The sequence below is a fragment of the Lissotriton helveticus genome, chromosome 2_1 (genome assembly GCF_964261635.1).
Source record: "Lissotriton helveticus chromosome 2_1, aLisHel1.1, whole genome shotgun sequence".
Classification (NCBI taxonomy): Eukaryota; Metazoa; Chordata; class Amphibia; order Caudata; family Salamandridae; genus Lissotriton; species Lissotriton helveticus.
In genome coordinates this window covers 162,961,651-162,980,464 of record NC_136059.1, presented here as the reverse complement: position 1 = coordinate 162,980,464, position 18,814 = coordinate 162,961,651, and the positions used below count along the sequence as shown (strand labels likewise).

The window sequence follows — 18,814 nt, the reverse complement described above, 5'->3', positions numbered from 1 at the left end:
AAGTCCCAATGAGACATTACGAGGGGAAAAGATGAGTAATGCCCTTAAGGAAGCGATTTACCACGGGGGCTTGAAAACAGAAGGCTGATCAGGAAGCCTAAGAAAGGCTGAAATGTAGCCCTTTAGAGTGCCCAGAGTAGAGACCTGCTGGGCCAAAGAAAGGAGAAACAAGAGAACCTCCAAAGGAGGGGTGGAAAGGGGAGCTACAGCCTTTGCTGTGCACCATGCCACCATTTGTTTCCCTCTGCAGGCGTATACCGTCTTCGTGCTGGGGTGCCTGGCTGCCAAGATAACATCACAGACTTTGAGAGGAAGGTCAAAGGCGGTCAACTGTCGCCGCTCAATCTCCACGCAAGGAGGTGGAGACTGGACAGGTTCGGCTGGAGGACATTCCCCTGCTGCTGCGACAGAAGAGCCTCCTGAAGAGTCAGTCTGATCAGAGGATCGATGGCCATGAGTAACAGCTCGGGATACCAGACTCTTGGTGCCCAATTCGGAGCCACCAGAATGAGCTGGGCCCGATCATGCTTGATCTTCTTCAGCACTCTGGGCAGAAGTGGTATAGACAGAAAGACTTATAGAAGACCTCAACTCCACTCATGACGAAAAGCCTCGCCGAGCGAGTGCCGTCTTGGAAATTCCAACGCACAGAATTGCTGACATTGCCCGTTCTATTCGGTGGCAAATAGATGTAACCAAGGCTCTCCCCACTGCTGAAACAGACCTTTCACCACCTCCGAGTGAAGACGCCATTCGTGATCCATCATCCACCTGCGGCTGAGTTTGTCCGCCCTGGCGTTCAGAGAACCTGCCAGGTATTGAACCCCCAGGAATATGCCCTGAGGTTCCAGCCATGTCCAGAGACAGAGAGCCTCTCGACATAGGGTCCACAACCCCACACCACCCCACCCCACCCTCTTTGTTGCAGTACCACATGGCAGTGGTGTTGTCCGTGAACATCTGCACTACTCTTCCCCGGACATAGGGAAGGAATGCTTTTAGTGTAAGACGGATCGTCCAAAGCTCCAGAAGGTTGATGTGGAGCCGGACTCCGCCAGAGACCAGAGGCCTCTGATCTCCGCCTCTCCCATGTAACCGCCCCACTCCAGTAGTGATGCATCGTCATTACTGTGAACTCTGGTTGGGGAAGGGAGAGGGATCTGCCGTTGATCCAATCCTGATTCGTTAGCCACCACTGCAATTGTCGTGCAGTGCCCTCGGAGATCTGAACGCAATCGGAGAGGTTCCCCTGATTCTGTGCCCACTGGAACTTCAGGTACTACTTCAGAGCCAGCATATGCCACCTGGCATGAGCCGCCAGCAGGATGCAGGAGTCCATGAGGCCCAGCAGCCTCAGGGTCATTCTGACCGAAACCCAGGATAGAGGCTGAAAAATCGGAACCATAGCCCGAATATCGTGGACTCGCTACTCTGGAGGATAAGCCTGAAACTGCGTCATGTCCAGAACCGCTCCGATGAAAAGGAGCTTCTGAGAGGGAATCAGGTTTGATTTCGGCACGTTTATAGTTAACCCCAGCGAGTGCAGGAGATCCACCCTAGTCTGGAGGTAGGAGACTACTGCCTGGGATGAGCCCGCCTTCAACAGCCAGTCATCGAGATAGCGGAAGATTGGAACCCCTGATCTACGGAGATGAGCTGCGACCACCGCCATCCCTTTCATGAACAACCGAGGGGCGCTGGTAAGGCCAAAGGGGAGCACAGTAAACTGAAAGTGCTTGTGACCTACCGTAAACCACTGGTAACGCCGGTGGGCCGGCAGGACAGGTATGTGTAAGTAAGCGTCCTACAAGTCCAACGCTACCATCCAGTCTTCAGGGTCGAGGGCAGACAGGACCTGATCTAGTCAACATTTTGAACTTCTCCTTCGGGAGGAAGCGTTTGTCGTTCCTGAGATCCGAGATAGGACGCAGGCATTTGTCCTTCTTGGGCACCAGAAAGTAGTGGGAATAGCAACCATGAACTACTTCTGGGGCAGGAACTTGCACAATGGCTCCCTTGGTCAAGAGAGTCCTAACTTCCTGTTGGAGAAGGGCCGGATTAATCCTCCGATATGCGATGGTGCTATGGTAGCATGGATGGAGGGGTATTCTCGAAGGGGAGGAGTAGCCCTTTCTCACTATCTGCGAAACCCACCGGTCTGACGTTACGGTGCGCCAGTGGGCGAGGTGATGGCGAATCCTGCTGCCCACTGGCGATTGGTGGCCTTGAAAGGTTGGACTAGGAGGGTTTGGAGGTTGCTGCAAAGGGGGCACTGGTGGACTGACCCGCTCGCTGGCCTCCAGACCCAGGACAGTTGGTTCCACGTCCCCGGCCGCGCAGGGGCTGGATGGCTTGCGCTGGCCTATGGCTCTGGGTGTAAAGTGGCAGGGCACCCCTTCCATAGCCACGAAAGGGGCAAAAAGCAGACACGGGTGGTGGAAATGCCCAAGGACTTGGCCGTAGCCTGGGAGTCCTTAAGCGCTCTAGCGCATTGTCTGCTTTGTTGCCAAACAGGCGACTGCCATCAAAAGGCATATCAAGCAAGGTAGCCTGGAAATCCCTGTAGAAACCAGTCTACCTCAGCCAGGCGTAGCGTCAAAGGGCTACAGAAGTTGAAATCGTCCTGCCTAGTGAGTCGGCGGTGTCCAGTACACATCTTATGGTAAACTTGACTGCATCTCTCCCCTCGGCATCTGCACGGGAGAGCACGGCCCGGACCTCCTCTGGGCACTGTGGCAGCACCTGCGCTACCGTATCCCACACAGGGTGGGTGTAGTGGCCCAACAGACATGCAGTGTTTACCGACCACAGTCCCAAGCTGGAGGAAGAAAACATATTCTTCCCAAGATGGTCCAGCTTCTTGGATCCCCATCAGGTGGTGCGTTAGGGAATGGGCCTTTGGACGTAGAGGCTTGGACCACCAATCTCTCAGGGGAGGGGTGTTGGGACAGGAAAGAGGGGTTATCCTGAGCCGGGCGGTGGAGTCTGGCAATCATCCTTTTCACAGGATTCCCTGTGTTGTGCTTGGACCAGGTGCCCAAAAGGGTGTCAGTAAGGGCTTTGAAAGGCAGCAGGGGCTCCGAAGAGGCCGCTGCCCGTTGAAGCACCTCCATCAGGATATTTGTCCTGCCCACCACCGTAGGTAGCTTGAGGTTGAAGGCCTTAGCCGCCCTACGCATCACCACTGTGTATGAAGCACCCTTCTCTGTAGCCACGGTAGGAGAAGACAGCATGCCAAGGTCTGGGGAGGCATCCAGACCTTTGGCTTCCCCAAACTCCTATCTCCAGTCCGGTTCTTCCAACTGGTCAGCTAAAGGGTCTACAGACCCTCCCAGTCCTCCTCAACCTCCTCTGGTTGCCAACCTGGCCTGTAGGAAACACCAGGGTAGAACAGAGGTACAAAAGTAATGCTCAGCACCGGATTTGGCATCAGTCCTGCTCCGTGTACAAGTCAGGGTGGAGGCAGGGGTAAACGCTGGCTGGGGACACAACTGGCGTCGGGTGCAGACATGATGCCGGTGAAATTGGCACCGGGGGGGTGGTGTTATAAGGTCGACTGGCACCGATCCAGATCAAGGCCTGGATCCTAGGGGACCCTGTGGTGCTAGGGCCACCGAAGGTGCTCGAAGGCATGCCGGGGAAGTCTGGCTACCCAAAGATGGCATGCATCGCTTTGTAGAAACTCCAAAGCTGGGCAAGGGTTGCTCTGGCTCCAGGAAAGGGAGGGAAACGAGTTGACGATTCAGGCTCCGCATGCAGAGCCGCGGGACGGACACCGTCCGCATCCCTCGTTGCGTTGGCTGACGGACGGGGAGAAGTCGAAGAGTGACGATGCTTCTTTGACTTCTTGTGCTTCAGCTTACCTGAAGAGTGCAAAGACTTCAATGACGAGTGGGACCTCGAACTGCGCGGAGCAGACTGCCGGGCCTCGAATCTTTCGGGACCGCTCCCGCAAAGACATTGGGCTCAAGGTCCGGCAGTCCGAGCACGACTTGGGATCAAGCGGTGCGGGCCCGTAACCGACATCAGCTTGCAACAGGTGTTGTAAGCATTGAAGCTGGGCAGAGGACGACAGGACATCCCTGCATGCACAAGGTGTCGATAAGACTCAAAAAACGGTGTCGACAAAAGTCGCAAAAAAGTCAGTCAAAAAGCGACTGGAGGTACCGCTCTCTCGGGATCTGCGCTGGCTGGCGCGGAAAAAGAAAGAACTGACGTCAGCGCGCGAGGGCAGCGTTTAAGTAAATACCATGATGTAATTAAGGCAACAGGTACTGCAGATGAAAAAAATTCTCCAGATCCAGTCTGACGCCTGGGGGTAATTCTAAGGTAAAGAATCTATCACTAATTGTCTCTTTCAGATACAAATAATAAAACAACTAGCTGAAGTGATGGAACCCAGAATCCACGAAGGCTACTATTATGTGGATTTTGATGATCACCAATGGACACGGACAGAAAGATGCTTTATGGCTTCTTATGGGATTGTTATTGATGTTTAAATTACTCATGAATTTTGAACTTTATGGGCGCATCAAGAAAAGATGTGGTGTTCATTGACGCTGCTCTATTTTTACTGTGACAGTATTGCTGTGTTATTTTGGCATTTCCGGTCTAGAACAATAGGATTATGGAAAATGTATTTCTTTAAATGGCTGTGAAAATAAACCATAATAAAAGTGACTGCATAATACTGGTCTCCTTGTCTATAATACTTACCAGTAACTACATTGACCTATTTCATTACTGCTTGTCACATAAATGGACCCTATACATACACTTCACGTACAATAATTTTGATACAGTAGACATTCAATTATTTTGAGCCAACTTTTCAGCAGTCAATCACTAGATGGGCAATTTGCTGTTTGTGTTCTCTTCCTCAAGAAATTCCCCTTTTTCCCCCCCACCGAAGACTCAGAAAACGGTGATTCATGTATTAATAACATCTAGATTAGACTATACCAACGTTCTGTATCTGGGCTGTAGGAAGGTAGATCCCTGACTATGGTTGCCCCCAACTTTTTGCCTGGTGTTTTGCTGGTTTTCTGACTTAGTTGACCTGGGACCCTGCTATTCAGGGCCCCAGGCCTACTGCTCTCTCTGTAAAATGGATTCCATGTACCTTAGGTACATATCTAAATTGGATACTGAGTCACCTTATCAGTCCCTGTACAGTGTACCTTAGGTACCCAGGGCATAGGTGTACCCAGGGCCTACCAGGGGCTGCAGCATGTATTATGCCACCCCTGGCTGGCCATCCAAATCTGACACAACTGGCTGCTTGACAGCTGGGGCAAGGTGGTGTAATCACCCTTTGCTTTAGATATAGTATACCTATATCTAACCCTAAAATGGACACACAGATCTCCTATCAGTCACTCCTATGGCAGGCCTTAACAATCCTGAAGGCAGAGTGCTTGGAATCGTGTGAGATGGTGCTCTGGCATGAGCTGAGCCTGTCTGCGGCTTTCGGGATCCATCCCTTAGCCGTTTCCATGATATTGCATACCATATACTCTTAAGTGCATTATAATCCTCGCGGTTATATGCCAACTCTGGTATCGCTTTATCAAAACATGTCGAGTAAGGTGTCATACGAATTGGAATACTAATCCCTCGCCAATTCTGGCGACGGGGTTAGCATTCCACCCTTCTAGAGGGACACGACATGTATGTAACCCCTAACCCCGGTTAAAGTCAGACAGAGCCTTAGCATCCACAAAATGGATGCTGCCACCGAGACACAAGTCTGCCCTCCTGCTGCTGGGAGTCCTCCCAGAGCAGGAGATAAGGACAAAGGGTTTCCTGCCAGGGGCGGTGCCAGCACCGTCCCAGACAGGATTTTGTGTATTGTAGGTAGGCAGGGCTTCAGAGGAAGGTGACTGCACGTGGCACCCCGGTGCTCACTGTGCATAGGCTGGCTTGAACCAGTTCCAGGGACACTCCAGACCCTGTGCTGGGGAAAAGCCCGCCAAGGAAGTGGGTGTAACCACCCCCCTCCTGGTCCCACCCCTAGGGCAGGACTTAGTCGCGTGCCAGCCCCCTTTTCCCAGATAAAGGTAGGAGCAGGCCCCCTTCCAAATCAGATCATCTTTGAATCCTGAAACTACTTTCTACGAAAGGAACTCAAGACTTCTTCCTAAGATTTCTCCCTTGTGGCTAAGGAGTAGTCACCCTGCATCCGCAGGCACCATCAAGAACACTGCGGTCTGCTGCACGTCCTTCCTCCGGAATCAGACTGCCCAGCTCGACGAGAACCGGCTTCCCTGGCACCTCTGACCTCTACCCACCTCTACAGCCAAGCTGAGAACCGTGGGTGCGACGAGACCTCGAGGGACCGGCCATCTTCAAGACTGCACGACTTCTGCACAGCAAGCCCGCCGAGTAATTTCCTGGTGAGTGCTTTGGGGTCCGAGAAGCCCCGACCCTGAGCAGCTCCAGCACTGAAGTGCAGCCTCCCAGCATCTCCACGATCTGCGTGGGGCCCTTCTGCTTTTTGCTGCTCACCGCGTTGTTTGGCTACTAGCCCGCTGGCTTGTGGCCTTCTGAACAACGCCCGACGACATCACTGCTGCTGGTCTGGTTGCTCCAGACTGGCCCTTGCTCCCTTCCCGAAGAGGAGCACCCCGGACCCTCCTGGTCCACTCAAGACGCCATTTTGAGTCCACCGCGTGGGCTTGAATTAGCCAAGGCTTGTTGCCCAATCCTGGGTAACTTCGACGCCGACAGCTTCATCCATCGTGGGACAGCTCGCCTCTCCATCCTGGTCGCCGACAAACGCCTCCTGGTCCGTGAGATCTGCAGAGCCAGCGTCGCCCACTCACCTAGTCGAGGTGACTGCCATCCGGTGCCCTCCTGGTGCCCACTGACTACTGGCTAGTAGTCACGAACTTGGTCCCCTCTGCTTTCAGGTGTCATCCATCTTCCAGATCCAGGCTTGGATCAACTCGAACTCTCTTCACTGGTCGCCTGCCAGCATCTTTTCTTCCAGGCTCCTGGTCCGGCAACGAGGATTCCCGATGTCTTTTGAGACCTATGCAGCTGCAGCCCCTGGGCTAGGTAACTTCGGCATTTCGGTGCCCCAGCAGAGCCTCACTATCCAAGGGTCAGGATCCACTGTCGTTTTCTTCCTACCAGGTCGGGTTCGCCCGTAAACACTAACTTTAACTTTACTAGCTTCCATAGACTTTGTCCCGCATCCCGCGTGAGAGTGCACACTCTGCACCCGAGTCCCCTAGGTCTCCTAGAAGTAATCTACCGATTCCCTAGTCAAGTCCTAGCGATTCCAAAGCCTATTAGTACTGTACTTACCTGCTAGTAATTTCGCATTCCACTTTTAAAGTATATGGTTTTTCGTGCCCCTCGGGCATTTGTGTATACCGTGCTAACTTAAGTATTTTCGTAAGAGTTTTGTTGTGTGCTTAGCACCCTGTCCTCATAAAGAGTACAGGGTTGTTGTGATTCTAATAAATACATTGTTTATTTTCATAACACTGGTGTGGTGTCCTTTCACTGGGTGTTCAAGGGGTAATGTGATGGTAAAACAGCTGGCTTAACACGCCCTCTAGAGTCTTAGCCTTAGACTGCTCGTATCCATGCTACTAGGATAGCTGGTCTATAAGGTTGACTTACAACCAATCATCAATAAGGGTTGTTTGGACTGATATATAGTGATCACTAGAATAGTGAACACTGCACATCAGGCCAACTTCCCACATTGGTGAGCAGCGGTTGGGATTTGAGCTTGCTGTTGTTTTACCACACATATCCTAAGAATATCTTGTGAAAGATCACATAAGTACTAAAGGTACATATAACTTAGCTTAGAATACTCTGAGTTCTACTGAACCAGCTGTTGTAGCTTCTAGGGCCTAGCACACCCTAAACTACAACTCTAGCAAGGGATCAGTAGGCAAACACATAGTGTAGGTAAGTGCACCACTTACACCTCACTAGAAAAGCATGTCTACCCAGGGAGAATCTACTGAGACTCCCCTGGTCAGTGTTGACCCTCCACAGGTCACTTCAAGATATGCAGCTCTCAGTTTCCAGGAGATGAGACAAGTCTGCACCTCCAGGAAACTGAAGCAGGGGTCTAACCCCACCATTCCCTTTCTGATAGGTCTCTTAGAGACATATGATGCCAGAAAGATTTCTCAGTTACATGAGAACATGCCAGCCTTAGAGGGTACCTCTGGGGATCCAGACCTCCCCAACATTGCCAATGCAGTTGAGGAGGAGGATCAAGAGGAACTCTCTGGGGACGAGGTAGACAAAGGTCTTGAGGTAGTCAGAAGGCTAACTAGGGCCAACTTAGACTTGCTTGGGCTAGGATCTGGGGGACCCCCAGTACTGACCCTAATGAGGCCTAACCTTGGAGTTAGGAGAGATAGATCACCTTCTAGGGACTCCATTAGATCTCTGCACTCTAATGCCTCTTCTCAGGGGAGAAGGAACTCTCCCCAGAGGAGATTGACTTCCCCTCAGAGAAGAGAGCATGAAGCAAGGATGAGACAAGCTAGACTGAGGATTGAAAGGGAAGAACTTGCCCTGGCCAAAGAAAAGCTTGCATTTGCTAGAGAGCAGAAGATGAGTGGGTTAGCTCCCACTGGTGGCAGCAATCTCCCAAGAGAAAAAGAGAAGGGTTTAGATACTAAACACCTGACTAAAATAGTGCCCCCCTTTAAGCAAGGGGATGACATCCAGAAATGGATGGCTGCTCTGGAGAGGGCCTGCACTGTGCAGTGCATTCCCCAGAGTCATTGGGCAGCTATACTGTGGCTCTCCTTTGATGGCAAAGGTAGAGATAAGCTCCTCACTACTAGAGTTGAGGATGCTAACAATTACCAGGTCCTGAAAAATGCACTGGTTGATGGGTTTGGCTTAACCACTGAGCAGTACAGGTTGCTGTTCAGGGATACCCAGAAAACTCAGTCTCAGGACTGGTCTGACTTTGTTGATTGTGCCACTAAGGCTTTGGAAGGCTGGCTACTGGGTAGCAAGGTTACTGACTTCACAGGATTGTATAATCTTATTATGAGAGAGCAAGTCTTAAATAATTGTCAGAACCAGTTATTACACCAGCACCTGGTAGACTCTGATCTGACCTCTCCACAAGAATTGGGTAAGAGGGCAGACAAATGGGTCAGAACCAGGATTAGGCCCAAGAACCAAGGTGGTGACCAGAAAAAGGAATCAACCAAGCCTCAAGAGAAGGGTGGGAATAAATCTCCAGATCAAACCACATCAGGGCCCCAAAAATCCTCTGAGGGGGGTGGGTCCCAGAATCCTTCCAACAACCAGAAGAAACCTTATTGTTATCCCTGTAAACAGGTGGGTCATTTAAAAACTGACAGCAGTTGCCCAAAGAATAACAATAAGGAAAACATACCCCCAAGTAACATTCCCAAACCTCCTGTTACTACTAGTAGTAATCCCCCAGGTGGTGGGTGTGCCCCCAAGAATTTGGGTGCATTTACTTTGGGAGTTCCTGGGGACTCTGGCCTAACCAGGTCCCCAAACTTAGATACTCTTGTCTGTGAGACTGGCATGGGGTTTGCCAACTTCACAACTTGTCCCAACATTTTGGGCAAGTACAGACAGGAGCCCCTCATCAATGGTATAAAAGTTGAGGCCTATAGAGATACAGGGGCTAGCATCACTATGGTGACTGAGAGTCTAGTCCCCTCAAGGCAACGTTTACCTGGTGCCACATACCAGGTGACCAATATTGATGGAGTACAGAGAGATCATCCCATGGCAGTGGTCAATCTCAGCTGGGGAGGTGTCACTGGCCACAAGAGAGTGGCAGTGTCACCAAACTTGCCTGTAGATTGCCTACTGGGGAATGATTTAGAGCTCTCAGCCTGGGCTGAAGTAGAGCAAGAAACCCATTTTAGAATGGTAAACATCCATGGTAAGGTTAGTGGGGCAGTGGTAGCCACAGCCCCAGTCCAAGATGTCCTCCCTGAACAGGTCAGGAGGGCTGTGCCAGTCACAGCCCAATCTCAGACTACTTCCTTCCCAGAACAGGTTGTAAAGGCTGTGATGGTCACAGCCCACACCCAAACTGAGCCCCCTCCTGAAAAGGTTGGGAGAGTTGTGATGGCCACAGCTCAAACTCAGACAGATGATAGTGTTGTGAAGCCTGAAACTATGGATCACTCCACTCAGACAGAGAGCATTGAGGAGGAAGAGAAATCTCCCTCCCACCAGACTTTAGGAAAAGATCAGCCTCCTCAGGGAACTGATCTGACCCCTTGTGAAGAAACTGCCACAGAGGTAGTCAGGCCTAGCCTGGCAGAACCCCTGATGTCAGTGGACCCTTCCAAGATGGGACCCAGTCTGGAGCAGGTAACCTGCCCCTCTCTACCCTGCCTCAGTCAGCCCAGGGCTGTAGAGGTCAGGGAGGCCAGTGGTGGACCCCAAAGGGCCCCCTGTCCAAAAGAATTCCCCAATCAGCAGATTAAGGGCACTGAAGCTAGTAGTCCTAGCCAAGTGAAAATAAAACCAACTCCTGAGGGATCCCCCTTAAATTTAGTTAGGGACCTCCCACAGATGGACACTGTTGGGCACAGCCAAACCTGGGACCTGAGGGCCCCAAACCTGACCTGTCCCTCCAGTAAGCCAAACAGAGGGACCCAACCTCCAGCTGTAGGTAGCCAGACGTTGACCCGGAGAGCCCAAAACAACTCAGTCTTGGAAAGAAAGGCCTCTATGGTGGAAAATGATTGGAGGAAGCTGAGCCCAAAATTAGTGGGGCCTCACTTCAGTACTCCATTTCAGCACCAGCCTTTTACTTTGCCAAAACACACCACAGGTAGAGATTCCCTATGGTGGAGACCCTCAGATACCCTTAGGGTGAGGGATTGCTTAGTGGACCATGAGATAGGGGGTAACCATGCCAGTGCTGGTACTTCCTTATATGGCCACTCAGGCAATATAGGCTTACCTGGCAAGGCTAGCCTTATCTCCTTTCGTTTGGGGGGGGTTATGTAGGAAGGTAGATCCCTGACTATGGTTGCCCCCAACTTTTTGCCTGGTGTTTTGCTGGTTTTCTGACTTAGTTGACCTGGGACCCTGCTATTCAGGGCCCCGGGCCTACTGCTCTCTCTGTAAAATGGATTCCATGTACCTTAGGTACATATCTAAATTGGATACTGAGTCACCTTATCAGTCCCTGTACAGTGTACCTTAGGTACCCAGGGCATAGGTGTACCCAGGGCCTACCAGGGGCTGCAGCATGTATTATGCCACCCCTGGCTGGCCATCCAAATCTGACACAACTGGCTGCTTGACAGCTGGGGCAAGGTGGTGTAATCACCCTTTGCTTTAGATATAGTATACCTATATCTAACCCGAAAATGGACACACAGATCTCCTATCAGTCACTCCTATGGCAGGCCTTAACAATCCTGAAGGCAGAGTGCTTGGAATCGTGTGAGATGGTGCTCTGGCATGAGCTGAGCCTGTCTGCGGCTTTCGGGATCCATCCCTTAGCCGTTTCCATGATATTGCATACCATATACTCTTAAGTGCATTATAATCCTCGCGGTTATATGCCAACTCTGGTATCGCTTTATCAAAACATGTCGAGTAAGGTGTCATACGAATTGGAATACTAACCCCTCGCCAATTCTGGCGACGGGGTTAGCATTCCACCCTTCTAGAGGGACACGACATGTATGTAACCCCTAACCCCGGTTAAAGTCAGACAGAGCCTTAGCATCCACAAAATGGATGCTGCCACCGAGACACAAGTCTGCCCTCCTGCTGCTGGGAGTCCTCCCAGAGCAGGAGATAAGGACAAAGGGTTTCCTGCCAGGGGCGGTGCCAGCACCGTCCCAGACAGGATTTTGTGTATTGTAGGTAGGCAGGGCTTCAGAGGAAGGTGACTGCACGTGGCACCCCGGTGCTCACTGTGCATAGGCTGGCTTGAACCAGTTCCAGGGACACTCCAGACCCTGTGCTGGGGAAAAGCCCGCCAAGGAAGTGGGTGTAACCACCCCCCTCCTGGTCCCACCCCTAGGGCAGGACTTAGTCGCGTGCCAGTCCCCTTTTCCCAGATAAAGGTAGGAGCAGGCCCCCTTCCAAATCAGATCATCTTTGAATCCTGAAACTACTTTCTACGAAAGGAACTCAAGACTTCTTCCTAAGATTTCTCCCTTGTGGCTAAGGAGTAGTCACCCTGCATCCGCAGGCACCATCAAGAACACTGCGGTCTGCTGCACGTCCTTCCTCCGGAATCCGACTGCCCAGCTCGACGAGAACCGGCTTCCCTGGCACCTCTGACCTCTACCCACCTCTACAGCCAAGCTGAGAACCGTGGGTGCGACGAGACCTCGAGGGACCGGCCATCTTCAAGACTGCACGACTTCTGCACAGCAAGCCCGCCGAGTAATTTCCTGGTGAGTGCTTTGGGGTCCGAGAAGCCCCGACCCTGAGCAGCTCCAGCACCGAAGTGCAGCCTCCCAGCATCTCCACGATGTGCGTGGGGCCCTTCTGCTTTTTGGTGCTCACCGCGTTGTTTGGCTACTAGCCCGCTGGCTTGTGGCCTTCTGAACAACGCCCGACGACATCACTGCTGCTGGTCTGGTTGCTCCAGACTGGCCCTTGCTCCCTTCCCGAAGAGGAGCACCCCGGACCCTCCTGGTCCACTCAAGACGCCATTTTGAGTCCACCGCGTGGGCTTGAATTAGCCAAGGCTTGTTGCCCAATCCTGGGTAACTTCGACGCCGACAGCTTCATCCATCGTGGGACAGCTCGCCTCTCCATCCTGGTCGCCGACAAACGCCTCCTGGTCCGTGAGATCTGCAGAGCCAGCGTCGCCCACTCACCTAGTCGAGGTGACTGCCATCCGGTGCCCTCCTGGTGCCCACTGACTACTGGCTAGTAGTCACGAACTTGGTCCCCTCTGCTTTCAGGTGTCATCCATCTTCCAGATCCAGGCTTGGATCAACTCGAACTCTCTTCACTGGTCGCCTGCCAGCATCTTTTCTTCCAGGCTCCTGGTCCGGCAACGAGGATTCCCGACGTCTTTTGAGACCTATGCAGCTGCAGCCCCTGGGCTATGTAACTTCGGCATTTCGGTGCCCCAGCAGAGCCTCACTATCCAAGGGTCAGGATCCACTGTCGTTTTCTTCCTACCAGGTCGGGTTCGCCCGTAAACACTAACTTTAACTTTACTAGCTTCCATAGACTTTGTCCCGCATCCCGCGTGAGAGTGCACACTCTGCACCCGAGTCCCCTAGGTCTCCTAGAAGTAATCTACCGATTCCCTAGTCAAGTCCTAGCGATTCCAAAGCCTATTAGTACTGTACTTACCTGCTAGTAATTTCGCATTCCACTTTTAAAGTATATGGTTTTTCGTGCCCCTCGGGCATTTGTGTATACCGTGCTAACTTAAGTATTTTCGTAAGAGTTTTGTTGTGTGCTTAGCACCCTGTCCTCATAAAGAGTACAGGGTTGTTGTGATTCTAATAAATACATTGTTTATTTTCATAACACTGGTGTGGTGTCCTTTCACTGGGTGTTCAAGGGGTAATGTGATGGTAAAACAGCTGGCTTAACACGCCCTCTAGAGTCTTAGCCTTAGACTGCTCGTATCCATGCTACTAGGATAGCTGGTCTATAAGGTTGACTTACAACCAATCATCAATAAGGGTTGTTTGGACTGATATATAGTGATCACTAGAATAGTGAACACTGCACATCAGGCCAACTTCCCACATGGGCCTACCAGGCCACCTGATTAAGCAGCTTTAGGGGGGTCAGAATGCATCTACAAGTTTGCTTTTGAAGATCCCTCGACATACTCAGTTTTATCCCTACTTGATTGCTCTTCATTGGCTACCAATTAAAGAAAGAATTATATTTAAAACGTTGGCATTGACCCCCTTGCCTTTTATGGCTCTGGTCCAAGGTATTTATCCAATAGGTTTACGCAGTCCGGTTCCTCACGGGCTCTTCGCTCTGCTGATGCATGGCTGGAACACATCGTGAAACTCAAGCCTATGAAGATGGGAGGTTTTTCCTTCCTGGCAGCCCAAGCCTGGAACCATCTTCCACTGTAGCTCCGCAAGACTGGCAGAGAACGTCAGTTTCGAGGCTTCTGAAAGCTAGGCTTTTTGCGAACTTAATGAATTGGGAGTCTAACATGTGTTCGCTTGTAAACTCCCAAGAGTAGCTGTGCACTTTAGAAATAGCTTTATATATTCATTCATTCTGAATGAAAGAGTAGGCCCTCTGTCACAGCACACTTGTTGCTTTAACAAAGCCAGCATGCACTTTGACTGGAGGGTGTTTGCTGAGCACATTTTTGCAAATGATCTTTTCATCCATACTCTTTGTTGAGTTAATCTAGATATTTAAGAAAAACATTCTTGATGACCGCCCCCCCGTGCTTCAGCTTGGATTTGAATCTGGCCTTTGGCACTTAGGAAAATAGTGTGACTCTTGGAAAATGCCTTATTACCCCTCCACCTAAAAAATGTAAAATTCAATTTAAATATGTTAAACAATGTAAATGTGTAATTGAGAGATGTAAATCCTCATATGATGTACCCAATCTTTTACTGTTTCCAAACAACCCCATAATGAACAGTACTCGGTTGCTACCCAGCTTGGTTTACCCTACACTACCCACGACACAAGCAGCAGATGAAAGAGTTGAAAAGCTGGACGAGTATTAAAGTGTAGACCAGTGAAAGTGCTATGTACAATCCACTTCAAATAGAGCCAAATAATAAAGGCCAATATGTTTAATGAGCCCTTTTGTGGGGCACAATAATTTATTGAGTTGTCTTCAATGGAGTATGGTGAACTTACTCTTTAAGATACAGTGATAAAAACAAGTTAAAGAAACACAGAAATGAATGAAAATGATACCCTACTTCAAAAAAATTCCCAGAGGGGCTTGTTGCTTCTCATCTTTCTAAAGACCTGCATAAAACTAGCCATTCCTTCAGGCAGCCGGTCGATAAGGCAATTCTGCATACAATGCACAGAAGTGAATGAAACCTTAAAAGAAATACTCCTTTATAAATGGATACAAATAATTTTTACCATTATTCAAGCTTCAGTTTTAAAACTCGGTAGTCTTAAAATGGGACAGTCAAGAAGCCCTTGAGAGAAGAAGACTTACAAATGAGTGAAAAGATGAACAAGGAGGTTGGGCAGAGAAGTAAGCAACTGTGAGGAGAGCGATCTAAAATAAGAGAGGGCTACTAATAACAAAATAGCATCACAAATTGCTTAACTGACCAGGCAAAGACAAAGGAATTACCCTATAGTAGAAAGAAGATACCTGGAGGGACGTCAAGGGAAAGGCTGAGATGCGCTTGGAAAAAGAGTGGAACCAGTCAAAGTGGCAATAGTTATCAATCCACTTTAGTAGGAAGAGATGTGAGAAAGAGAAAAAGAGACATGAGTAGAATGCTAAGGAAGGACGCCAGAAAACAAAGGAACTGACAAGAATGAGATCTCAGTGAGTAAATGTAGTTATTAGGGAGAAAAGATTAGAAAGAAGGGAAGAAAATGTACTAGAATTGCGGACAGGCGAGAAAGAAACTGGATGGAACAGAAATGAATACAGGCAGTGGCGGAAGATACTTGGATTGATAAGGAATAAAGCTAGAGTGAGGCGGCAAGTCTGCATTGGGAGAAGTGAGGTCTGGCAGTTGATTGAAGAAAGACTATTTGGGAAAAGAGTGAAGCTAGGAAGGTGAGGAAATGACTGGATAGAGAAGGCTTGCAGGAGAGGAAAAGGATAGAAATACCTGAATGAGGAATGGGTTCATCAAGACAGGGAAGTAAGAAACCTGGAGGTGGAAGGAGTGATGGGAGGGAGGACAGAAAGAGAAAAGCCAGGCAGGGCAGGTCCAAATGGGAACGTATTGAGGCGAGGCACTGGAGAGAGGCAACTAGGTGGGGATGGAGCGTGTTCAGGCAGGCAGTGGGAAGGAGTGAGGCAAGAGATTTAAGACAGAAGGGAGAGATCTTGATAAGGAAGAGAGCGAGTGGGTAGTAAGAAAAGGGATGCAGACAGGGGAAAGAGAAACTGAATAAAAAGCGACAAGGTCCCGTAGGGCAGGGTACACAACACAGGTTGAGAAATCACAGGAACTGTAGCAGTGATCATGATTAAGAGAGAACAGGGGTGTGGAGACCTTGGAGGGGAAGGTGTACAGAGGGGCCAGGAAGGGGACAAGATCAACAAAAGAATACATCAAGAGACCTAGCAATGGATAAGGAGACAGGAATGGGAACGTAGTAATAGGCTTGGCAGGGGCGGGCGATCTAGAGGTGATGAACTAAGCCAACAGAAACTGAGTTGGAGGAGACATTGCGACTGGGGAGAGAAATTGATAGGAATAACTGATGGAAGATGCCCTGCAATGGAGCTAAAGACATCAATGGAGATGGACAAAAGTGAATTAGGTCAGGACGATTTTTGAAACTGCAAAGATTACAGTGACACCTATTAAAGGTGGAATGGACACAAATGGGGAATCAATGGAGAATGCCAAGGAGGGAAGGGAGATAAATGAACAGGATGGGGCTGAGAAGCAATTGACATGAATGAGTAATGAGAAGCATGAGAAGAAAACATGAAACACAGATATGATTAAATATAGCTAAAATATATGGAAACTGAAAAGTAAAATGTGAAACAATTCAAGTGAGTGATAAATGGAAAAAAAGAATCCTAAAGCTACATTTAGGTAATGAATAGAAACTTCTGTGTTGCCCACTAACAACGGTTCTCGCAGTAGAATCCCACAAAAGTTATCTCAAATGGATCCCCAGCTCACATGTAAATGGACCAGTTTTAAATAAACAGCAAGCAGCATACAGTCACATTTGTTTTAACACTAGTAATAGCAAATCTTATTTACAACCCAAAGACAGACAGTTTTTACAAATGCATAGTACCTCATCCCAAACCTACAGGTGAAAGGGGAGGGCTCAATCAGTCTAAATAACTAAGGATTTGTAAAGTGAGTGGCTTCAGGACTTGGCACACCGTTGGTCAGGCACTCACTTCCATGCCTTCAGTTCGAATCCAAAGCCAGGCAGTTAAATGGGAGTGCAAATCACGAATCCATAAGCATGTGCTCTTCTTCACAAGGAATAAGTGTTTCTATTCCAAAGCTGCAAACGGAAGGTCTGTGCGGTGTGGAGAGCACAAGATGGCAAGCTAACAGCCCTTTTCTTTAAAAGAAGAACACTCAAAAAGCAGAAATTAGGTGATGGTAAAGATCAAAGGGAGGTGGTCGCATGTAGCCTTTGTAACAATCCTCTGAAAGCCTTCTTTTCCTCTAATTCCCCATGGTGGAGCAGTGAAAAATTAAACCGCACATCCTGTTGTGCAGATAAACCGTAGAGTGGTTCGATTTCACTCTCAAAAATATAAATTATCCAGATACAAAACACAACACTGATTATAATAAAGTTGGTACAATCTCTCCCATCGGTTCACTTTGGACCCTCACCATCTTCTGAAAAGCGCACAAACATGTACACAAGTTGAGATACATTGACTCTGATGGTTCCCAACTAGTTCAGCAGGTGGTGTCATGTCTTACAACATGGTCAACTGGTCAAATGACAGACTGTCTCCTCTGGGTCTGCCACTGGCATAGAGGGAGCACTGCACTGAAGGCCAGACCTTGCCATTCTCGTTGCAGACAAGTAATTTCTCTTTCTGTCCCTGCTGTTGATGCAGTCCAGTTTACGTGAGGTTGCAATTTGTGGGAAGTTCATGCTGCTACCTGGATCTCGACAGAATGAGCTTTTGGAACCAGGAACTGACTGAACAGTCGACATACATCACCAGTGCAATTCCGATAAGGAGCGAAACACTGCTCACCACAAATCCCACAGCTTCGAAAAGGAATCTGCAATCACCAAACAAAGAGACAATGAATGCCCATGTCTAGAACATCCCAACATAAAAACATCATTCAAGTGTTCTTCAGAAATATTCCATTAGGTATCACATAAGTCACCAAGAGGCTCCGCCACTGTACTTCTGCACCTACTTGGAAGAAGTTTATTGGGCAGTCAAAATGATTGCTGGAATTTGAAGCCTGTAGTGGAATAATGTATCCCATAAAATATTACCCACCTTGTGACGTTAAAGAGGGGAGGTTACAGACTACCATCTGTGCAATGGCAATGTTTAACAGTGCTAATTTCACCAAACACTGTAATAGATCTACTGAAGGAGAACCACAATTATCTTTGGTGGATACTATAGCAGAGGTGTCTATGTAGGCACAACAACCACTACACACAGATCACTAAATTGGGCAGTCAACTTGTCCAAGGCACAGATGAACAATATACCATTTCTTCAGCACTGGAACTTACATATGCATACATGCTTGAATCATGCTCGGTCGTCAGGATGGGAATCCCCTGCAATCTCAAACTGCAGTAAACAGTGTTAAAATGCCCATAGACTTTCACAACAGTGTTTGTTTAGTGGCACATCCACCTCATTTGAAGCAACCTGAACTTTAGCCAATGAGGTGGAAGTGCCAGGTCTCCTACTGCCCATAGGAGCACCATAGCTCAGATTTCTATTGCATTTCATGTATGAAGGACTGCCCACAAAGAGCTCTGCTCTAACCTCTCAGTGACCTTATCCTGACATTTTTTCTGTCTGCGACTGAACCAGTCCTACCTTCAACTTTCAGAGTACTGCAAGTTTGGTTTAGGAAAAATTCTTCTTTCTGGGCCAGGGAGACCCTCCATTTGCCAACTAGCTCCATGGCTGACAGAAAGAAAGAACATCTCTATTCAAATC

At 49.2% G+C, this 18,814-nt stretch overlaps 1 protein-coding gene across 4 annotated transcripts in view; it reads right to left on the bottom strand.

Moving 5' to 3' along the window:
- Positions 1–14,759: 14,759 nt before the first annotated feature.
- PIGO (phosphatidylinositol glycan anchor biosynthesis class O) overlaps positions 14,760–18,814 on the bottom strand; it is a 131,463-nt gene continuing 127,408 nt past the window's right edge. For all 4 annotated transcript variants that reach the window (XM_078674671.1, XM_078674675.1, XM_078674674.1 and 1 more), the window contains one exon: positions 14,760–17,900. In XM_078674671.1, the coding sequence (XP_078530797.1) occupies positions 17,771–17,900 (130 nt within the window). In that variant the 3' untranslated portion in view covers positions 14,760–17,770. The remainder of the gene's footprint in view (positions 17,901–18,814) is intronic.